At 45.7% G+C, this 23,411-nt stretch overlaps 1 protein-coding gene across 1 annotated transcript in view; it reads right to left on the bottom strand.

Moving 5' to 3' along the window:
* SMCHD1 (structural maintenance of chromosomes flexible hinge domain containing 1) overlaps positions 1 to 23,411 on the bottom strand; it is a 1,955,900-nt gene that overhangs the window by 1,293,640 nt on the left and 638,849 nt on the right. The window contains exon 23 of the mRNA XM_085605822.1: positions 14,234 to 14,373. Within this exon, the coding sequence (XP_085461948.1) occupies positions 14,234 to 14,373 (140 nt within the window). The remainder of the gene's footprint in view (positions 1 to 14,233; positions 14,374 to 23,411) is intronic.

Genomic DNA, 23,411 nt, shown 5'->3' with positions numbered 1-23,411 from the left:
GACCCTTAATGTACATTGGGTCTCCGGGTGTGTACTGCTCGATTTTCCCGGCCCTATTGTGTTGACGGGTGATTAGGGTGACTTCAGTCTCTTACCATTCAAGCCTAAGGGTTAGAGTAGTGAATGAAGTCTATTTACTAGGCACTTCGACATGATCCTGTGTTCTTCCCCATAGATTAGGGCTTGCACACATATCCTAGGGGATAGATTCGTTAGTATTAGGGATAACCTGCCCTGTAGTGAGGGTATTTCATGGAGCCGTGCTGAATTCAGGCCTGGTAGGCCTCAAACGGGAGAGACTCCATCTTTCTTTCTGCTCCGGCAGCTTGAGATGCTTCTAGGTTAAAGGGGATGTTTTAGTTATGAGGTGTTATTCGCTTGGAGAGAACCGGTTCAGACCGGCCCTTATCGAAGGATTGTATTTTTCTTCATGCCGAAGACACTACATCAGGCCGGCCGGCTGGGAAAGTGTCCTTGGTACGGGGAGGTACAAGAATTTGGTGGGCGGCAGGTTACGGGCCGGAATTTTCCATGAGGAAATGCACCTCTATATTAGTGAAAGTCTGAGGCAGTTACGTGGTACTTACTTCAGTCCGTAGGCGGCATCTAGCCGTTAGCAGTAAAGCTACTACTTATTCCAGGGAAGACAGATGACAAACTTGAAGGCGGAGAAAAACCGAGAGACAGATACTCTTCTAGCAGAATTGCCAGAGAGGAGAGAGTAGCCGACGAGGAAGAGGTCCCAGTGACTCGGAGAAGGGAACAGATCCGTGACTACGGAGGTGTGACCTCCAGGCGAGCCGAGGCACAGACGAGAAGGGAACCTAGATGACCATTGAGTGCAGGCTACACACGACTAAGGTGATGTCGACCCCTTTCTTATTAGAGTGTACAACCTAATCTTTCACTTTTCTTTGCAGGTTATGTGTTACACAGTAATGTTATGTGATTGCGTATATAATGAATAATAAAGTATCCAGTTTGTAGTGAATCAACATGTGCTGCGTGTTCTTGTATAAGAGGGTAGCCTATTCTTCTAGTCAGCTGTGACTTGACATGAACAGATGTTAACCCTGATCAGGTAAGTGGTAACTGAATAAGGGAGAGAGGAGCCCCTCGAACCAGAGAACAGGTTGTGCTCAAACTGGCAGTTCTTGTGTGATCTGATAAATAGTAAAACTGATTCCCCTGTTGTATGTTACGGTAATCATAGGATGAACTTGTGCTGAGGCTGCCGTCTGGGTAGGAAGTCCTGGGTCCGTCTGGGACCGCGAGGCTAAGGCTGCCGTCTGGGTAGGAAGTCCTGGGTCCGTCTGGGACCGCGAGGCTAAGGCTGCCGTCTGGGTAGGAAGTCCTGGGTCCGTCTGGGACCGCGAGGCTAAGGCTGCCGTCTGGGTAGGAAGTCCTGGGTCCGTCTGGGACCGCGAGGCTAAGGCTGCCGTCTGGGTAGGAAGTCCTGGGTCCGTCTGGGACCGCGAGGCTGAGGCTGCCGTCTGGGTAGGAAGTCCTGGGTCCGTCTGGGACCGCGAGGCTGAGGCTGCCGTCTGGGTAGGAAGTCCTGGGTCCGTCTGGGACCGCGAGGCTGAGACTGCCGTCTGGGTAGGAAGTCCTGGGTCCGTCTGGGACCACGAGGCTGAGGCTGCCGTCTGGGTAGGAAGTCCTGGGTCCGTCTGGGATCGCGAGGCCGCCACTTGTATTATAAGAGGTCTAGATATATATATATATATATATATATATAGTAGGAATTCCCTGTCCTTAGGTGGTATATATATCGGTGGTTACTTGTTGTGGATAGGCCCTAGGGAGAGGGTAACGTTCTGGCTGGGTTAGAGAGGCTCTGATGAGCGGGTTCTATCTGATCCGAAAACCCAAGCAGAACAGGGTGCTGGTTTGTATTTTTTCTCTATCCTCGGGTTTAATACCCGTGCCCTGGTTGTTTCCTTAAAGATGTCCTTAGCAAAAACTCCTTTTAACATTGGTAGAGTCTTGACCGTTCTTTCTGATGTGGAGAACGTGTCCACCAGGAAATCCTCCTCCACAGAGTCAGAATGGAGTTCCACTCTGTGATTGGCAGCTGCCCTTTCAATGAGGGCGTTAAAAGCAGCAGTATCTTCAGTGGGAGATGGTTTGACATTATAAAGATGAGTGTCAGGAGCATCTTGTGGGTCACCTTGGTCAGTAGGGTCTCCCCATGCTGGATCTTGGTCTTGCTGTTGGGTCATTATCTATAGGATAAGTGGTATCATCTCCAATATAGCCCTGTCCTGCATCTGCCTCTGAGTGTGTAGGAGAAAAGGACGGTGGTTCCTGATGATAGGTTTGGAAAGTTTCTACAAGCACTGGCGTCGAACCTGATGCCAGTTTCCTTTTTAGTGGAATCTTGTATGAGTCCAAAGCCATTTCTGGAACAATTCTCCACTTGCGGAACAACAGCCTACCAGTGTCGGCGTCGATAAACTGGTCCTGCGAGTCCTCGACATTGGTTCTTTCTGTGGACACCGTTCGTGGTTGCTCGACACTCCTCCTAAGTTCGAACATCTTCGGTGCCCCTGGTGGCGGCAATCCAAACTTGATCGGTGCCGGCGCCGAGTGAGCTTTTGCGACCTTGTGTGGTTCGGGACCCGTTTTTGGTTCGAGGGTTGCCCGTTCCCTGATGCGCTTTAGGGACTCCGACACCTGTTGCAATGTGAATGCAGACGGTGCTTTGGAACCGATAGGCTCTTTGGAGACAGGCTTCGACGCGGTCTGCAGTTTCTTTCCAGCCTTCGGGTGATCGATCCGAAGTTTGGGATTGACGCCCTGTTGATCCGATATTTTGGCAGTCGCCGCACTCTTCGGTGTTGACGTATTCGGATCGACCACCGTGACCTTGGTGGTTGGTGCCCCAACCTTCGGTGCCATAGGCCGTTGCGTCTTCTCGGGACCGAGGGCCTTCTTCTGTGTCTCGGTGCTGAAGCCCTTTTTTGGTTTCTCGGTACCGAAGTCCTTCTTTCTTTGGTCGGCTCCGATGTCCTTTTTCTGTGTCGACGGATTGGAGGGCTTCGATGCCTTCGATCCGACCTGAACCAGTTGCACTTTCGGTTTCGATTTGACCGGTGCTGGGTTTGGTTTCGCTTTCACTGAATCGAAACCAGTCTTTTTTGATATTGTCGGCTCTTTTGAAATGTTCGAAGCCGGACCTTCAGGCGGGGCTGTAGAACGGTCCGACTGATCTTGGGTAAGGCCCGCAGGCGATCCCTCGACCTGAGCCTTATCAAGACTGTGTCCTTCGGCCTCCGCATCGACGGATTGGCCTAGCTCCTTGCCCGAGCTATCTTCCTCGGCCCCAAGGGCCTCATCGTCGTCTCCTACCTCGTCGACGATGTCTTCGTCCTCGAAGATCACATCACCCTCGTCGTCAGATTGGGATTCATGCTCCGAAGCATGGCTCGAGTCTATCTCTTCGACGCTCTCGACCTCTTCATCCTCGGTGCTGAATATGTTAACCGGGTTAGGCGCCGATTGTTTGGCCTCCAATCTAGCCGCCCGTCGATTCCGAAGTGTCTTCTTTGACCGGAACCGGGCGCAGGCCATACACTTTGACTCATCATGATCCGGTGATAAACATTTGTTACACACCGGATGGACATCGATGTGTGGATATTTCGCATGACATAAAGGACATCTCTTGAAGGGAGTCCTCAATTCCATTCTCGAGTGTCGATCGCTGTTCGGACCGAAACTAGGTCCGAGAAGAGTGAATAAATCCGAGAACAAGTATAATAGTTTGTCGATACCGAACGCAAACAATACCGACGATACCTAAAGACTTTTGGCCTTAAATAAAGTTTTCCTAACTTGAGCTAAGATAAGCACATCCGAACCCAATGGCGGAAAAAAACAATCTGAGGATGGAGAGGATGCCCATGCGCACTGTAGTCCAGGGGAGGAGCCACCTATCTCGTGATACTTCGAAGACTCTTCCAGGACAACAATGTGCAATCATCCGGACCCAACACTAGGTGGCGATCTATGCACAGATATGAATTCAGCAGCCCACATGCCTCGAACATATGTATATTGTGCACAGGCACAATTTCTACACGATTGGGTTCATCCCACACCCTCTCAGCCACACGTGGCGGTCGAGGAAGATAGAGATGCACCGATCCCGCTCTCGGTTGCGCTATTCTAGCTGTACAAAAGACCACAGGACGAAATGGACACGGTTGAGACACTGAGATGGACCTGGAGTGGCCTACGGAAGAGGGGCAAAGTGGGTGTCCTGCATGCTCCCTCGATCTCTCTGGCATGTAACCCCCAGCAATAAAGATCTGGTCCAGACTACCGCTCTCCCTTGCAGGACGTATAGCTATTGCCAAAATGATTGTCCTCCCTAAATATTTATATTTGCTTATACATCTTGCCCTTTCCCTCACACAGGCTTTCTTCAAGACAATGCGTTCTTTAATGATATCCCTGGAATGGCCAGGTAAACAGGCCAGGGTGTCATGGGAGCTCTTGACCCTCCCCTTAGCTCAGGGTGGAATGGGCGCGCCAGACATCGAGATATATGTATATTGTGCACAGGTACAATTTCTACACGATTGGGTTCATCCCACACCCTTTCAGCCACACGTGGCTGTCGAGGAAGATAGAGCTGCACCGGTCCCGCTCTCGGTTGCGCTATTCTAGCTGTACAAAAGACCACAGGACGAAATGGACACGGTTGAGACACTGAGATGGACCTGGAGTGGCCTACAGAAGAGGGGCAAATTGGGTGTCCTGCATGCTCCCTCGATCTCTCTGGCATGTAACCCCCAGCTGCCGGTTTTGGAGGACAAAGGGAATGTTAATCTGGCTAAAAAGCTAGGCATAAACACATATGCAGACCTATACACCCAGCTGACACCTTCCGCCCGCCCCCTGTTGGAGAACAGAGTGCAGCACCCACTTTCTCTGAAGTGTTTCTGTATTATCGTATAAAAGCAACCTGCCGCCAAATTCACGCCACTTTCCCCAACCCGCCATCCACGCTGCAGGCCCTGGAGCAAATACTAAATAGTCAGTCACCATGTAGACTCATCACTAAACTATATAGCTCCATGCAAACTACATGTCCAGTAATTGAGCCCAAAGTTTTACAGGTCTGGAACACCAAATTAAATCCACCACTCAGAGGAACAATGGAAAATTTGCTGTGGCCAACTAAGGATGCAATCTCCCAATTATAAATTGCAGGTGATTCATTTTAAATGTCTGCATAGATTTTACAAGACCCCTTCCCAACTGCACCACATGGGCCTATGGCCAACCGAAGACTGCTGGAGATGTAGGGTGAGCTCAGCAACTTTTTTGCACGTGGCCTGTAAATGCCACCCCCCGCCCCCCATAGAAAAATACTGGACAGACATATTTAACATTATCGAGGAAATCCTGAATGCACCAACAACACCTTCCCGGTTGATAGGATTATTGGGGTATGAGAAGGAAACACCCGCAAACTCTCGGAAACTATTATTATTATTGGCTAAGCGCAGGATAGCTATGCACTTGAGGAAATAGAGTGCCCCATCCACTATGGCATGGTAATGTGATGTTACATATTATCAAACACAGCTCTCGTTATTTTGGGAACTTATACCTACAGCGTTTAGACCTAAAGATATCTGGTGCCGTATATCAGAGTGGCTGCGTACATACCAGTCTGAACATATGGACACAGCATAACCAGCTGCAGGAGCTATCTGTGTAAGCCCACCAACTGTAGCAATAAAGGGTTGATATGTGACACTGTAATAAACATAATTAGATTTGTGGTCAGCTATGTGTTGGGTACTGTTGCTACAAAGGCTTAGAAATTATTGATTAAATCGTATGACATTGTGCCTATCAAATATAATACTAGACTGTTCTAAGAGTTCTGTAACTTAAGTTTGGAGTAAGCAACTGGATGTTATAGATATCAAGCATAAATATGTAATCCTGTAACCGCAATGGTTTATGAAAAAGGCAATAAAGAAAATGTTTAAAAAAAATAATTTAAAAAAACTTTTCAAATAGCGCATATCATAACAGGAGACTTGAACAGAGAAGGCTGATCCGACAAGAGCATGAAGGCCGAAAGAGCAGAAAGGTACCCTTTAACTATGCTCAAGGAAGGCCATGCCAGGCTAGGGACAAACCAAACAAAAAAGTCAGATAATGTGGGCTGGTGTGGGTCAATCCTGTGTATGCCACATCAAACCACAAATTGGCCTAATGACAGACTCATACAGTTTTTGTTGAGGTTTGCCTGGCTGCCAAGATAACAGCAAACACTTACAGAGGAAGGTGTAAGGTGTTCAGCTGTCGCTGCTCAATCTCCAAACATGAAGGTGGAGATTGCAAAGGCCCAGGTGCAGAACCCTGCACGACTGCTGTGACAGCAGATCATCTCGGAAGGAGACTCATCAGAGGACAGATGCTCAAACCCAGGGGTTCGAGATACCATGCTCTACTTGCCAGATCTGGAGCAACTATGATACTTGGGCCATGGTCGGTCCTGATCTTCTTGAGAATCTGAGCACGAGAGGTATAGACTAAAAAAGGCATACTGGAGTACTGAGGTCCACTCGAGGAGGAACGTGTCTCTGAAACACAGATGTCTTGGAAATGGCAACTCACAGAAGTGACTACATTGTGTGTTCTCTGCCGTGGAGAACAGATCAAGCCTAGGTTCTCCCAATTCTCAGTAGAGACTAGCACCACCCCCGGGTCGTGATCTGCTTGGTGCCGATGGCGGAGTTTGCCCACCGTCACATTCAACGATCCTGCCATGTGGTCCTGCCACTTCTTGAGGCACATTCTCATTGAGGTTACGAGGGCTCAGGTGTAAAATACGACAAAGGCCTTGTCCTTCTTGAGCACCAGAATGCAATGGGATTAACCACATGCTACTTCTGGTGCTCGAACCTTCTCAACAGCCCCTTTGGCCAAAAAGACTTGCACTTCCTGACACAAATGGAGAGATGGTTCTCAGTCAGTCGCAGCAGCGGAGGGAAGATAAGTAAGGCATATCCCCTGCGGGCGATCTGCATAACCCACCTGTCCAATGTTACAGCTTGCCAACCAAGGAATAATTATTGGATCCTGCCTCCCACTGGGTGGCTATGCTCCCCTAAGGTCATGCTAATGGGGCTTTACAGGTGGGGGTCCAGGGATGGATGAGGAGAATTTAGGGGCAACAGTGGATCTGGGCAGTGGGCACTACAGCCTTGATTGTGAAATTGATTAGTTTCTTGCGAAGACTGGACAGGCTGGCAGTAAGGGATAGTTACACCAAATCCACAAAAGAAGCGGTAAGACTGGTGCGGTTGACAAGGCGGGCAGATAAGCCCTGAGAGCATACAGTAGCCCTGTTCTCCTTAAAGCGATCTAAAGTGGAAGCAGCCTTGTTCCCAAACAGGTAGTCACGTGGAAGTGTATTACCATAAGGGAGGACTGGACATCGCCTTACAACCCAGGTGATTGCAGCCACTCATGGCAGCAAATGGCAACACTAGTGCACAATGGCTTGCACAATAGAATCTGTGGTATCCAAGCCACAACGAATCATGAACTTGGCCGCATCACAACCATCCTAGATAGCATGAGCAAGGGCAGGTCAGATATCCTCAGGGAAAGCAGGGAGGACTTGAGCCACCAAGTCCCAAAGGGCATGGGAATAGCGTCCCAGGAGGAAGCTGGCATTTACTCATCTGACAGCTAGCCTGGTGAAAGAAAAATCTTGCTTCCGAATTGTTTCCATCCATTTAGACTCCTTACCAGGGTAAATAGTAGGAAAAGTGTTGGGGTTGAACCTGCACATGTACACTTGCCCCACTAAACCTTTGGGGTAAGAGTGCTGAGAGAGGAACACAGTCACCCGTGCCAGGGCAATGGAGTCTTACAATTTGTCTGGTAACTAGAGGGCAGGAGCAAGGTTTGGCCCAAGTTCCCAATAAGGTATCTGTTAGTGCCTGGTTAAATGGTAAAAGGGTTGAGAAGATGTGTGCTCCTATGGAGAACTTCTGTCAATATGGTAGTCTTGACCACCAAGGTTGGGTGCTGGAGGTTAAGGACTTAGGCTACGCATCACCATAGTGTAGGAAGTGGATTCCTCTATGGGAGGTCCAGGGTGTAAGAGAAAGCCCATTTCCTGCAAGTCATCATACCAATTGTCTTGATAGGGCTGAGAAAATGCATCACCTGCATCATAATCATTGTCCGAGTTAGTACAGAAAAGTGAGTGTATGGTGTGCTGTCTCTCTTGTAGAGACAACAGTTCAAATGGAGGGAGCGACTCCTCAAATATGGTCAGGAGCAGCTTTGGTCGAGGTAAGACCAGCGCCGACTCAGAGTCTGACAGTACTAAGGGGATCTCTTCACAGCCGTCTATGGATTTGGTACCAGTGTCAAAGTACCACGGAACGGCATGGACCATGGTCCCGGAGTTCGTACTGGAGTCAGAGGCATTGTGACAGGCTCAGAGAATCAAACTGGCGTCGAGAACAAACCTGACAACAGTACTCGAGATGGAATGCCAATCAGATCCTTGGGGACCAAATAACGCCAAAGGGAGTCAACAAAGATCAGAAGATTAGAAGAGCTTAGCATGGCTACGCAAATCTCTTCAATTTATTGTGAGGTCGACGACGGACCCAGAAACCCTAGTTGTGCTGAAACCAGTTGTGGGATCGGCTCTGAAGTTGGTCAACTCCGGGAGCGAGATAGAGACATGACGCAAACCCTGTGCCTGCTCAGGCAAATGTGAGTGCCAAGAGGAGCCAGAGTCCCGCTTTGATTTCTAGTGATTCTTTTTGGGAGAATACCTAGGTAAGTGTCTATGAGATGAGAAAGAGCTCTGGATCTGTGTCTGGTGGTGCATAAAGAAAGTAGTTGACGTTAGGAAGGGAGTGGAACCTATATGTTAGACTTGGGGGTCTCTAGTTGGCACAGGTATGCACTTGTGACAAATAGGGACCCTCGCCTCTAGTCAGGGTAAAGGGGTACACTCCTAAAATAACCCCTGCTCACCCCCTTAGTAGCTTGGCATGAGCAGACAGGCTTATCTCAGAGGCAGTGTGTAAAGCATTTGTGAACACATACAGTAATCAAGTGACAACACTACAGATGGACACCACACAGGTTTTATATCAAAAATAATTATTCTTTATATAGATTTACCACAAGACCATAAACGACAAAAATACACAATACTGTTACTTTAGATGGTAGAATTTAGCTTAGTTCTCTTTAGCTCTTAAATGCGACACTTTAAGTCAATGTACCTTTTAGAAGCGACACGCAGGGCAACAAAAGTGTTGCAACGATGTTGATGCGTTGAAGATTCTGGTGCAAAGAAATAAAGACGTGAAGATCTTCCAGATGCGGCACGCTTCTCCGATGGTGTGAGAAGATTCGATACATCAGCTGCAGCGGCGACACACTTTACGCGATGCGACGACAGCAGCCTTGGCGGCGACACTCTTCTCCGACGTTGCGAGACGCTTCCGCTCGATGCGACAGCTTGCAGCGGTGACACACTTTACGCGATGCGACAACAGCTCCGACGGTGTCACGCTTCTCCGTGGATGCAAGGCGCTTTCCTTGATGCGGTGCAATGCAACAGCTACGATGGCTGCAATGGCGACACGCTTCTTCCTCGATGCGAGACTCGTCTCTTGATGCGGTGCAATGCGTCAGCTACGATGGTGACACGCTTCTTCAGCGCTGCGAGACACTTCTTCGATGATGCGAGACGCTTCCGCTCGATGCGACAGCTGCAGCGGCGACACACTTTACGCGATGCGACGACAACAGCTCAGACGGCAGCACGCTTCTCCTTCTTGAGTTGCGCTTCCAACTCCTTGTGACACGCAGTCCCTCAGAAGGCCCAAAACAGAAGCAGGCACTTCCAAAGAACTCTGGGGAGCTGGGGGGTGAAGTCTGTTGTTCCTGAGACTTCAGCAGGAGTCAAGCCCTTTTCCAAGCCCTTGGAGATCCTTCACAAGTTGAGCAGAAGTACACACAAAGTTCCTTTCTCCTCTCTTTGGCAGTAGGCAACCCCTGCAGGCCAATCCTACAAGTTCAGGGATAGTTTTTCTTCTTGGTTCCTCTCCTCAGCAGAGTTTCTTCTTGTTTCCCAAAGTGATCTAAATTCTTGGGATCAGGGTTCCAAAACTTATACCCCAAAATCCTTTGTCCTCTGGAGGCAGAGGGGCGTTTGCCTTGTTCAAACCGGTTCTGGTCAGTCCTGGAGCACTTTGTTTACCTGACTCCTCCTTTCCTTTCAGAGTACAGGGCAGAGACATCAGACACCACAGGAGGTGGAGTCAGCATTGTGGAGGGAAGGTACAGCCCTATTCAGGTCCCAGGTGCAACTCCTCCCACCCATCTAGATGCAGATCTCTCTATTCAACACTGGGACACCTCACCCTGTCTCCTGGAATTCCCCAGCCCTGTCACACAAACTCCAGACAGGGAATACCTAGCCTAGCAGAGGCAGGTTTGAATGGTTAGACAAGAAAATACCTACTTTGTAAAAGTGCCATTTTCAAACACAGAATGTTAAAACCAACTTCTCCAAAAGAACTATTTTACCATTCTGAGTTCAGGCATACTAAATTCGAATTTCTACCATGTTCCCTGAGTCAGTTAGGATTATAAGATGTAATAATCAAACTGACCATTCTGGCCTATGGAGAACAGGTAGCCTTGCAATAGTGAAAAACGAAAATGGCTGTAATTCACTATTAGAACACGCCACACACACCAGGGCATGTCCTACCTTATCCTTACAATCCACCCTGCCCTTGGGCCTACCATAGGGGTGTCTGATATGAAGAAAAGGGAAAGTTTTAGGGACTGGCAAGTGGGTGCACTTGCGCAGTCAGCATGACAGTACCAGACTGCATGCAGGCCCTGCAATGGCAGACCTTAGACACACTTTTACAGGCTGCTACTGTGGGTTGCACAACCACTGCTGCAAGCCCACCAGCAGCATTTGGATTTACAAGCCCTGGGCACTACTGGCACACTGTACTAGGGTCTGACAGGTAAACCAAACCAACCAATCATGGAATCACAAATTCATACAACAATTTACCGTAGGGAGCACTTGCACTGTGGCACTGGACAGCAATGGCACAGTGCCCTGAGCAACTAACACCATCAAAAACACATGAGGCAACAGCGAAAAATGGAAGGGAGACCCACGCCAATGTGCCAGGTCCAACACTATACAAGGCCCCACACATCATTTCGGGAGAGGAACAGCATCAGTGTTGAGCTGAATGGTGCCACCTACTGGCAAGCAGTGGTAGTTCTGAAAAGCTTTCGGATCCAGTCTGACGCTTGGGGGTGGGGTATTCTAAAGGTGCGGCATCTGTGGCCAGATGTCTCTATCAGAAAATGGTGAATAGAGTGACAGAGATTTGATGAAGGCCCAGGATAATACATCACCTTCATATGAGACTAAAAAGATAAGCACCTCCTCCAACAACATGTCCTAATACAGTTAACCCCAGATGAGGGAGGAAGCCATTATAAATATTGTGAAAAGCAGGACATGAATCTCTTGAAAATGAAAGACAATAGACCAGGTGTCTCCAACCAGTCAATCACAAGCTACCAGTAGCTTCCAGACACATTTCGAGTAGCTCACAGCCTTGAGCTAACTCACAAAGTCCTTTTAAAATGAAGGAAAGACTTTTTAATTTACATTATTATCATCAGGCTGCAGATAGCAGGGCCTGATAATGAGCAGTGTTCAGTCAGATTCGTGGCCCGACTGGGTCACAGAGGTGAACAACTGAATCACTTAGGCATTTAACTCTTAAGTAAAAGTCCTTGACAACTCTATATTGGAGCTGTGAACACAATTATGTTTCAGAATGGTTTTAAATGGAAATACATTCAAATGAAAAAGTACCTTAATGATTAAGTAACTCTTCATTTTAATTTTCTCCCATTTCAAAGTGTTACATTTACAAACAGTTGGCCCCTTACTTCCAGTGGCCAGTAGACACTGTACCATAAGTATAACTGAAAAATACTGCCATTTTTTTTATAATGAGAGAAATATAAAGTGCAGACAACTGTTCCATATTAAGAACATTGTTGCATAATATTTTTCTGCACTTTAAATTTCTCCCGTTTAAAAAAAAAATGAGTGTATGTTTGTGTTATACGCGGTGAAAGGTATGTTCTGTGCTGCAAGTACATACAACACAGGCTGTCAGTTACCCATACAAATATATCCCAATCATACTCACACATGTGCATTCATCCCCAAAGACCATGCTCTCGATGACACACATGGCAACCCTGTCATCGTGACCCTAATCAAAGTTTTTTTTTCAAACCATAGTATCTAGCTCTATGGACATTAGGGTTGCAGTCAATTAAGCTTTGTGTCGGGGTGTCTGGTAACAATGCGCACGTTGTTTAGTCTTCAGTAGCTCACAATAATTTTTACTGATCATAAGTAGTGCTCACTACAGACAAGGTAGGAGACCCCTCCAATAAACAATCTACAATCAAGAGGACTAATCCAAACATTTGAGGCTGAAACTTCACCCTAGAGAAGCAGAATGATGAAAAGACCATACAATGTAGGTGAATATGCTCCAAAAAATAGAGGCCCAGGACCATGCTGTAGTGATACTTGTTCTGAACTTTTTGAACAGTCATGCATCTCGCTATTCTATGTCAATTTAAAATCTTGAACAGTGCCACCGTTTCTGGCTGCCTAGAACAGTGGTGGGGTCCAACGATCTAGATACTGAGCCACTGTATAGGTGCAGGTTTTAGTTTAGCAACATTCTACCAGTAATTTGCCATCTGCAATCTATTTGCTTGAACTTTTAAGTACCTACCATAAGGCATTATAGGACCAAGGCAGTAGCTATGCAAAAAGCAGCATTAATTCTATGAGTGAGCTCCTCCTGAAGAAAGCAATTTCTTCTCAACTGTAGCATGAACCCCAGAGCTCTACGGACACCTGAGCGTTAAAAAAGCATGCATAACTGGAAACAATACAGGCTTTGCTCACTACTTTCTTATTCATGGCAGGAGCTGATAACATGTTTTTCCATAAAGGATATTCCAATCAAGTAAGGTGGAGATTAAACATTATCATTTGAGCCAGTAATCTCAACATCAAAATTACAATCTTCTGAACACCAAGTAGATTGATGTGATGTCATGAGGAAAGAGGTCGACGGAGGGGGACATTCATTTAGTATCTAGGCCAGCAGAATTATGGAGCTCTATACAAGTACCCAAATCAGAGTGCAGAGACGTTAGATGAAAATACCTCTTAGCAATCTATTCACTTAGGAAAATGTAGGAACACAAATATAGGTTATGGACTCATCCTCTTCAGGGTCTGCTTGCGGAAAATGTTGCCTGCAGTGATAGCCACCTTTAAAAGTTATTTTTGGCACCAGCATTGATGTAGAATGCTAAATAAATTGACTAAATAGATCCAGCAGGGCCCTCCCAAAATAGTCTCCTTGTACAAAGCGTCGTGCTGAAGAGCAGTATGCGCTGAGCATGGGGTGCTGCAAAAGTAGGTGGTCTTAAAGTAAATGATTTAAGTCATGGCTCGGATAAGAATGGTACCCAAATTAAAGGGCCCAGAGTGCCTGTTCCTGGAAGAAAGGTAACAATACAGGGATCAGTGTCTGTTTCTGTGGAACATGGAAAGCATTCCCTGCTTGAATCCCTCCAACTTAAAGAAATCAGCTGTGGGGAAGGAGAAATGAACTAAAGCGGACAGTTGCAGAATCTGGTAGGCAGGAGGCTGCTTTCTTACTGTGAAACGTAAGGGAATTTATAACTGCATCAACACAGTGTACATTTCAAGTTATGATGTCCTTCAATGTTAATTTCTCCTTCTTCCCATCTTCTTGTGTAATCTGGACAACCTCTAGCATACTGAAGCTTTATAATTAGGGTTGTACTCTGCAAATTAAAACTTTCCTCGATAGGAGAGACACTGAACAACAAGTAAATAATTGTCAAACCTCTAAATAAATGAAATATCATTCTGGAATTTTGCACATTCAGGCTGAATTGCCACTGGAAAACACTTGTTGTAGTCACAAGTACAAGCAAAACAAATATGCAAAAAATATAATTAAGTGCAATAAGTTATTAAACTTGTGTGCATAACGCACCAGAGCATACATCTGTGTAGCATTTGCTTTAACTTTTCAATACAATTTACCTTGCAATGTACTATCAATTTGGGCTGTGTAGTGATATTACCAGCTTCATCCAAAATTTCAACCTGGAAGGGGAAAGCTGTTCCATTTTCAATTACCAGCACGTCAGAATCTGGTTTAACTTTCACTTGACGTGGAGGTCCTGTAAATGAAATGATGCAATATTAAAATAAAACAGTGCTACTGATGATTTATTATCTTCTTTCACACCTCAGATACTGCTCTTAAATTTGAATTACAGATGTGCATTGGGAGCAGGAGCACAGAAGGAGCTTCCTGGTAGCAGACAAATTACAACCAAGAGATTTGCTTTTTCATGAACTTCTGTCTCTCACCACAGTAACATCTATAACCAACCAGATGAGTGTCAACTAAAATGCACTAGCTGGGCTCCTCACATATCTGTGCTTTTGGTGAGAATATTTGGCAGCACATGCTGTATAGCGTACTACTAGGAACAAGTTAGTAAGCATGAGTAGCAGAGGGAAACGCATAAGCTGAAGAGTAAATAATTGACTTGTATGCATGACAGAGGTTTCACCTTCTGGGTGGTACATACAGCACCTAACAGAGAGGGCTATGTTTTGGTCTTTATCTTGGATCTCACGATTTTTCAAGACAAAGTGACAATAAAAGACACAATGGTAATCTAGCTGCCATGAAGTGTGATTGTAAGGCACAAGAGTGAGTCTGCCACAATGTTCCTCTGAAGTTCAATTTTGCAAAGGCATACTTCTATGCGCTTCACAGCAGCCAAGTCTTCCTGATATCTAAGATGATTGAACTCACAATGATTCTAGATTAGGGTCGGGCGGCAGCCCCTGAGCCTCCCAGATCCCTCTGCAACCTCTGACACTGCGTCTCCTTATTTCAGGCCAGTGTCTGTGACAATGTTCTTCCACGGTTCTGTTTCTAGAGTGATTCACTCAGTAAGCTACTTTGGGTCCTTAATAGTCTTCTTTATAAGGGTATGAACCGCACAAGGTCTCTAATCTTACCCCACTTTGTTCAAACTCGATCTAGCACCTATGACAAGGCTTATTAGATATTATGGCCTGCTGCTATGGCCTTATGCAGAACACTCAAAGGTTGTTTTGAGACTAGATAGTTAAAACTTACACTGAGTAACTTTCGTAGCCGTCTGTATGCTGTTGCACACTGGATGAGCAAACATTGTCTCAAATGAAATTCTGAGAAAATTGAGGTCTTGATTGAGGTGCCCCTTCCATCTGGTTAGCCAACTGGTGGGCATCAAATTTAGAATTCTACCTCAACTTTCACTTCAGCTCGTACGTTGGGGCTTTATATAGGGTTTGGGGGACCGCTCTGTAAAAACATGGCAGCTATTCAGTCTGCCATATTCAAAATGTCACTGGCAATTGTGCATTAGTAATACCACGGTCGGGACATTTGCCACAATTGATAAAGAGTATCCAGTCTGCCAGACACTAAATATGGCCCACACATCGTCTTCAACCACGATCTGTGTGGCTCTCCCTAAATACATTGAGATTCTCCTACCTACTTCTTCAATTTAAGGGTCCTTAGAAAGGGCCTTTTTTCTTTACACACTTTTCTGTGATCCAGGTGACTGTAGGGCCACATCTAAACTAGTAACACTATCTGTGGTCTGTCTCTATATCAGATTAATTAACTTCAGACTGTGCATAATGCTTTTGCACTGCCACTACAAGAGCTCTCAAGGACAATTAATTTCCTGGTATTTGAAACATTTTAATTGCTCAAGCATTCGTATTTAACATAAAGACCTCAGTGTGAGGATTATGAAGTCCTTGAGAAACTCTTTTTTCTTACAATCTTCCCAGAACCTTGTGCCAGGCTTCTACTCAACACACAGAGGCAGACATACTCTTTCTTGGTTGAGAACTGGAACCCTCTTTCATATTCCCTGCAAACAAACTCCAATCCTTTAGAAAGCTAATAATCTGCCTTTCTTGAGCAGTGGTAGATCATGTAATGCTCAGTCACTTGTACTACTAGGACATCATTGCAGGTTTCTGCGCACTCCACAAATCCGATAAATCAAAAAATGTATGGCTCAAGGCATCCAGTTTAGGAGAACTGAAGTTATCAATGGAATACTGGAGTGCTCCTGACCAGAAGTAAGAAGCTGGGGGGCACTTAACAGCATTGGTATTCTCAATCCAGACTACAATAAGAAATAGTGGAAGGCAGAGTCACATACTTTGCAAATGGTGAGTTATCTTAAATAGGTGTCAGAATGCAAGACTGTTCAAGGCAGCAGGTTTTCAGGGTGAGTACACCTTCAGCTAAAACTTTGGTTCCCATACACTTTTTTTTCCATACCCTGGCATACGTGGGAGTTATAAGCAGGTTTCTTCCAGACGTGAACATTAAAAGAGTGGCGCCAATGGGAAGGGATAGCTTCACTCCCCTTTGTAAATATGCAAGGTTTTAAAGAGTATACTGCTTGTGTCACATCTCAGTGTAACCTTGCCCAAGAGAGACCAGCATGATCCCATACTGCAATAACTGACTTGACTCACCATGCTGAGATTAGGAATCAGACCTGACAAGACAGTACAACTGTTATCTCGGGAGCCGCAATATGATACGTCTTTGATAAGCGTTTAGCTCCCGGTTGTTAAAAGCACCCTCTCTAGTTCTTTATTTCTGAATCCAGCTAGAGCAAGTTGTCAAGACTGATATCTTTTCTTCGAGTGATAGGACAGTCGATGGTTACTCAATAGTATCCATTGCGGGTACTATCTAATAGCACAGGTGCCTCACACACTAATTTCAAAGGGTACATAAGTCGACCACTAAAGGCATATTCCAGGAGGTAATACAAGATTTGCAGCTCACACACCAGCTTGACATAGTAATTCCACTTAGATTATATGCCCACTCTGTGATATTACGTTCAGAAAGAATTGGCCTTTCTTTACCATGTAGTATAATAATAATACATTACAATACAAGAACATTTTGAGTTAATTTCAACAAGAAACAAAAGGTTGGGGGAACTTACCGATTGCTGTTTTGCTTTGGAAAGGTTAGTAGCCCCATTGGCTAACACATGGTTACCGTCTGGCTCCCCAGCCTGGCTAATTTCTGAATGAGACTACCTAACAGGGTAATGTAAGGCATCAAATTGTGGAATGAAAACCGACCTAAGGTCCAGGTTGAATTTACAGTCACTATTAAAGCCAGCAACTTGTAGAATGTTGCGACTCTGCACTCCAGCTAGTCTAGTGACCTCACAAAGGCCCTGGAACTCTGACAGCTTCCTGTCTGCGTGGGCAGACATGTGAATGACTCCCCAGCCCAGGAACAAAGGCAGTTGCTGCAGAGAGAGGTGTGATCTCCTCTCGCAGGACGGCAATTCGGGGTGTTAAACCAACAGGCAAGCTTCAATGGTGAAGCCCCCTTGAAAGGGCCAACTGCAACAACACCCCTACGAAGGATGCCTTTAGTTCCTGCAGACAATTCATTAGGAGACAGAGGGAAAGCCCGTCCCCAAACAGGTTTTCCTATGGGCATGTAGCCCACTGGTAGACACACCTCTAGGGTAGGCTAACGTGCTTTTGACGTCTAAGGAAAGTTCTTGCCTGTTAATGAGTTTGAGATGAGTTTATTAGCAGGAATAATGGAACAGGTGGGAGCCAGGCAGCTCAGCTTCCAGTCTAAGGTGCAGGCAGCAACTGAGCAATGGACTGGAACACCATGGAAGAATGCTACAGGCATTCCATGCCTCGCTCCAAGAAAAGAATACATCATAAGCAATACACGACAAACTCCCCCCCCCTTACACAAAAAGATAAAACAACAATTTGACACATTGAAGATTGCATTCAAAATTTCTAAAACTATACAGAGTACAAATGTGCAAACAAAAATTAAACTATAACCACATTACATATTCCTTTAGCCACCCCGGGAGGACTCTCTTCCTTCTTCTACTCACATCAACACCATCTGCTACCACAACAGGATCCATGGCAGCTAAACGCCCTTCATTCATTCCAGATTGCGCCCCTTCCAAAACATCCGCAGTTCCCAACGGCACTTCAATTGCCGTGTCCCTGGGTTGAGCTTCCGAACTATTCTGGCCGTCCACCACGCCCTTCCTTTCCAAACCAACATCAGAAGATGCTCTGGATTGAATGGTGCTTGGGTCAATAAAATCTCCCATCCATTCAGTATTCTTCACACCATCAGCACACATCAATCCTTCTTGTAAAACATTCCAATTTTTTCCTGAACACAAAGCAATGCTTTTAAGATTCCACACTCTACCATCATCCTAACGCACTGCATTGCGCATCAGCTCCATAACTTCTTGTGGTAGTCCGAACTGACTTTCGCCCTTAGAAACCTTACCAGGTCTCTTCACACAAACCAAATCACCAACCTTGACCTGTACTTCTTTCACACCATGAGTCTTGTCGTAATAGAATTTACTCTTATCATGCATCTGTACTAATCTGTTTCTAGCTTCCGCCGCTGATGATTGTTGCAGCGTGCCATAAAAAAATCCAACTGGAGAAAATGTACACCTGGGTTTCCTGCCTCTCATGATAATAAAAGGAGACAAACCAGTAGCATCATGAGGAGTGATTTTATAAGCCCAAACTGCCTTCTGCAATTCTAGCTTCCAATTCTTTTACTTGCACATAGCAGCTAGGATGACCCCCTTCAACACTCCGTTGAAGCACTCAACAGTACCGTTACCGCTAGGATTGTAGGAGCCGTGGTTTTATGCCGATACCCACTCTGTCAAAATACCCCTTGGCACTCTTGGTTGTAAACTGCACTCCATTGTCACTTAAAACACATGCCGGTAAGCCTTCCATTACAAAAAAATTGTCAAGGAATTTGAGAAGTGTCAGTGTTTACTCTTTCAACAATTTTTACTACAGGTCATTTAGAAAATAAATGAATGGCAACTAAACCATATTCCTTAGACTCTCCCACAGGACCAAAAATGTCCACAGCGACAACTTCCCACGGCAGATTAGGAATCTAACCCTCACTCATTGGAGGGTTTACGGTTTTTAAACACTTGTTAGCAGAGGAATAAATCTCACAGAAATCTTTCCACAGCCTTATCAACCACTGGCCACCAAAAGATACCTTTAACAATAATCTTGGTTCTTACAATCCCAAAATGACCATCATGACACAATTGTAACACCTTGTTTCTCAGACTCTCCGGAGGATGGTTGAAAATATATATTTTTTCTTCTCCTTTTTGTCCTTCCTCTGAAAATCCTTCCCCTCGTCGGTAACCTAGTCGTCGCCAATTGTTGTGAAGGAAGACTACAGGTTACATAAAGATGAGTTTATTAGCAGGAATAACGGAACAGGTGGGAGCCAGGCAACACGGTTTCCAGTCCAAGGTGCAGGCAGCAACTGACCAATGGACTGGAACACCGTGGAAGAATGCTACAGGCATTCCATGCCTCTCTCCAATAAAAGAATACATCATAAGCAATACACAACAGTGCCATTTCGAAAGGGACAATAATGGGGCACTCTGGGATAGCCAGATGCCATACACTGCAGAAAACATCACTAGGAAGACCGTGTGGTCCCCTCCGGGCTCTTATCTGTGATAAATGTGGCATCCCTGGCACCCTACCCCTCGGGTCATGCTGGAATCGGATGAGGACTGAAGGACTACCCTGCTGCCCTTGAAACGGCATAAGGAGAAGCTACATCATCAGCAGGACTGCACCTGATGCACTGTGGGATAGCAAAGCTTGGACTGTGCCTGCAGATCCTGGGTCTGGGAAAAGTTGATATCCAGTCACAACCTACAGCAGTGACTCCAACGATCAGTCGGTTGATCCCCTGGAATCAGCTTCAGGGGCACAAGAACTGAACAGACCAAACCCACAAGTTGATTAGCCACTGCAGAAATTTTGCTACCAGTCACCGGGCGCACAAAAGAACAAATACGAGATAGTCAAAAGTTACACCCATGCCTGCCGGACCCATGAGTGCTATCAACATCCGGATTCGTCAGACCCATGGGACACTAGCACCCACCTAAGGATTTCGCCCAACTGTGGTGCACAGAGACAAGTAGCCCAGCATTGGATTGTCCGCTATTGCAATGTAGAGAACTTTGATGGACCCCAATCTCTATGGCAAAGTTGCCCCGCTTCACCCCTGGACCGAGAGACCACCCCAAAGACACCCCTGTTGAACTCACCTCAACTGGAGCATCCTATGACCATCTTTTGCCTCTATCCTCAGCATCAGGACCACTCCATTGATGTCTGTTGTGGTCATCCTATAACGTTGGGAAACTGCCTTAAAAATTTTATGGTGGTCAGGTAACTTTCCAAAGTATCCTCCCTGGCCCCCTAGACTTTTTCCATGCTGAATTTGGTCACCCAACCCAGGCCGGAGTACCTGCACTAACTCTTTCAAAGTTTTGAAAGTTGACAAATATTTTGTGGACCTATGCTTGTTTGCGGTTCCATTTAAAAGTGATAAAAAGTCTATGTATCTCTGGAACCCTTCAGTGGATTTTGGCAATCAAGGTGTATAAAAATGAAATAAAAAGGCACTATTTTTATAAATAGTTGTGTCTCTTTATTGCTGTGTGACTTTTTTATTTAGTCATTTGGTGCGGTTTAATTTTTTTACAGTAAGATCCTTTGCCAAGCCTTATGGCTCGCAGCACAGCTACCCAGGGTTGAGCTAATTGTAAGTAAATAAGACTGACTGGTACCAAAGATATATTTGCAAGTGTCCTCCACAATAAGGCCCCACAGCCATATCATTTAGTACACTCAAATCCTCACAGCTGTGTTTCATAGACACATATGGACAACGCTAACATTTGTCCCGTAATGATAAAAAAATGTTTTAAATGTGAAAATATGGGAGATTTTGCTAAGGTGTGCGGAGGGAAAGAAAATGCTAGATGCTCTAGCTTTCAAAGGAGATAATTATCATCTTTATCAACTGTGCAGTTGAATGTTTAAGAGATTGTTTAACAATGTCATTTTAAGTGTTCCAAGTGGCATCCATGAACAACAGAGTGATGGACTTTTTTGTGGTATTCATGTTGGGAAAGGAATATGCTACTTACCAGTATGCATCTGTTCTTGGCATGTAGAGCTGCAGATCTATACACTGTGCATAGATCGCCATCTGGTGTTGGGCTCGGATGTTTGCAGTTCGTTTTTCTTCTTGGACAGTCTTTGGAAGTCACAAGTTTGGTGACTCCTCCTTCGGTCCGTACTGCGCATGGGCTTCGGCTCCATCCTCAGATTGTTTTTCGCCAGCAGGGAAAAGATGGAGCGTAGTGATAATAGTAAAGAAACCCATGTGTGTTGTATCTAAATAAGATAGACTGGAACGGATACAGGTAGCCGGGGAGGCGGGTGGGCGTGTATAGATCTGCAGCTCTACATGCCAAGAACAGATGCATACTGGTAAGTAGCATATTCCGTTCGAGGCATATGAGCTGCAGATTATACACTGTGCATAGATTATATAGCAGTACCCAACCCTAGCGGCGACCACCGGTATCCGTTGCAGTGGTTTGAAACAGTGTCTTTAGTACAGCCTGGCCCACACTAGCTTGTTGTTTGGAATGCACGTCTACACAGTAATGTTTTGTGAAGGTGTGCGGTGTTGACCACGTGGCTGCTTTGCAGATGTCATCTAAGGGTATATTCCCTAGAAAAGCCATAGAAGCCCCTATCTATCTTGTAGAGTGGGCTTTAGGTGGAACAGATAATGTTCTTTTTGCTTTGTGATAGCAAATTTGTATGCATTTTACAATCCACCTAGCTATCCCTGATTTTGAGATGGGGTTGCCTTTATGTGGTGGAGAGAACGAGACAAACAACTGTTTAGTCTTTCTGAAAGATTGCGTTCTTTGTATGTAGTAAAGCAAAGCCCTTTTAACATCAAGTGTATGTAGAGCCCTTTCCGCAACAGATTGAGGTTGCGAGAAAAAAAACGGTAATTCCACCGATTGATTGAGAAGGAATGGGGAAATAATCTTGGCCAGAAACTTCGGATTTGTGCGAAGTATCACCTTGCTGTGATGTATTTGTAGAAAGGGTTCTTGTATTGTGAACGCTTGTATTTCACTAACCCTTCTAAGGGAAGTGATAGCTACGAGAAAAACTGTTTTCCAAGTAAGGAACTGCAGCTCACATTTATGCATTGGTTCGAAAGGCGGACCCATGAGCCTTGTAAGAACTACGTTTAGATTCCACACAGGTGATGGTGGTGCCCTGGGCGGAATTACTCTTTTAAGGCCTTCCATGAAAGCTTTAATAGCAGGCACTCTGAAAAGTGATAAATACTGTCTGTTTTGCAGGTAAGCAGCAATTGCTGCTAGGTGTAAACGTATGGATGAGTATGCCAGGTTACAACTGTGTAGGTGGAGCAGGTAGCAAATGATGTGCTGTATGGATACATCTAAAGGGTTGATGGTGTTGTTACGGCAGTAGACAACAAATCTCTTCCACTTAGCGGTATAGCATGCCCGAGTGGTAGGACGTCTGGCTTCCCTGATAATGTTTAAGCAATCGGGGGGAAGGTTAAGCTATCCAAATTCTAAGATTTCAGGAGCCAGATCGCAAGGTTGAGCTGAGCTGGGTCCGGGTGCCTGATTTGTCCATGGTTCTGGGTTAGGAGGCATGGGGACAGGTGCAGTTTTTGATGTGGTACCACTGAGAGCTGTAGTAGTGTGATGTACCACGGCTGCCTGGCCCATGTTGGAGCTATCAGAATGAGTGTGAGGGAGTGCTGTTGTAGCTTCCTTACCACTAATGGAATTAGCGGGAGAGGTGGAAAGGCGTATGCAAATTTGCCTGACCAGTTCATCCATATCGCATTGCCTTTGGACAATGGGTGTGGGTATCTGGCGCAAGGCTTGTATGCTTGCGATTCTGGCTGAATTGGGATAGGCTATAGCTTTTGAGTTGTCTATGGTGGCACCGAGGTATTGCTTTGTGTGAGACGGTATCAGCTGGGACTTTTGGTGGTTCACCGTGAAACCTAGCTGGTGGAGTAGTTGGATGGTAATGTTTGTATGTTGCACACACTGGTTGTAGGACGCGGCTTTTATTAGCCAGTCGTCCAAGTAAGGGAAGACGTGAATGTGTTGTCTTATGAGGTGTGCCGCTACTACTGCTAGGCATTTGGTAAACACTCGTGGTG

This window comes from Triturus cristatus, chromosome 5_1, assembly GCF_964204655.1.
Source record: "Triturus cristatus chromosome 5_1, aTriCri1.1, whole genome shotgun sequence".
Taxonomy (NCBI): Eukaryota; Metazoa; Chordata; class Amphibia; order Caudata; family Salamandridae; genus Triturus; species Triturus cristatus.
The sequence above is the reverse complement of the archived record's forward strand: the minus strand, read 5'-3'. Positions and strand labels throughout refer to the sequence as shown.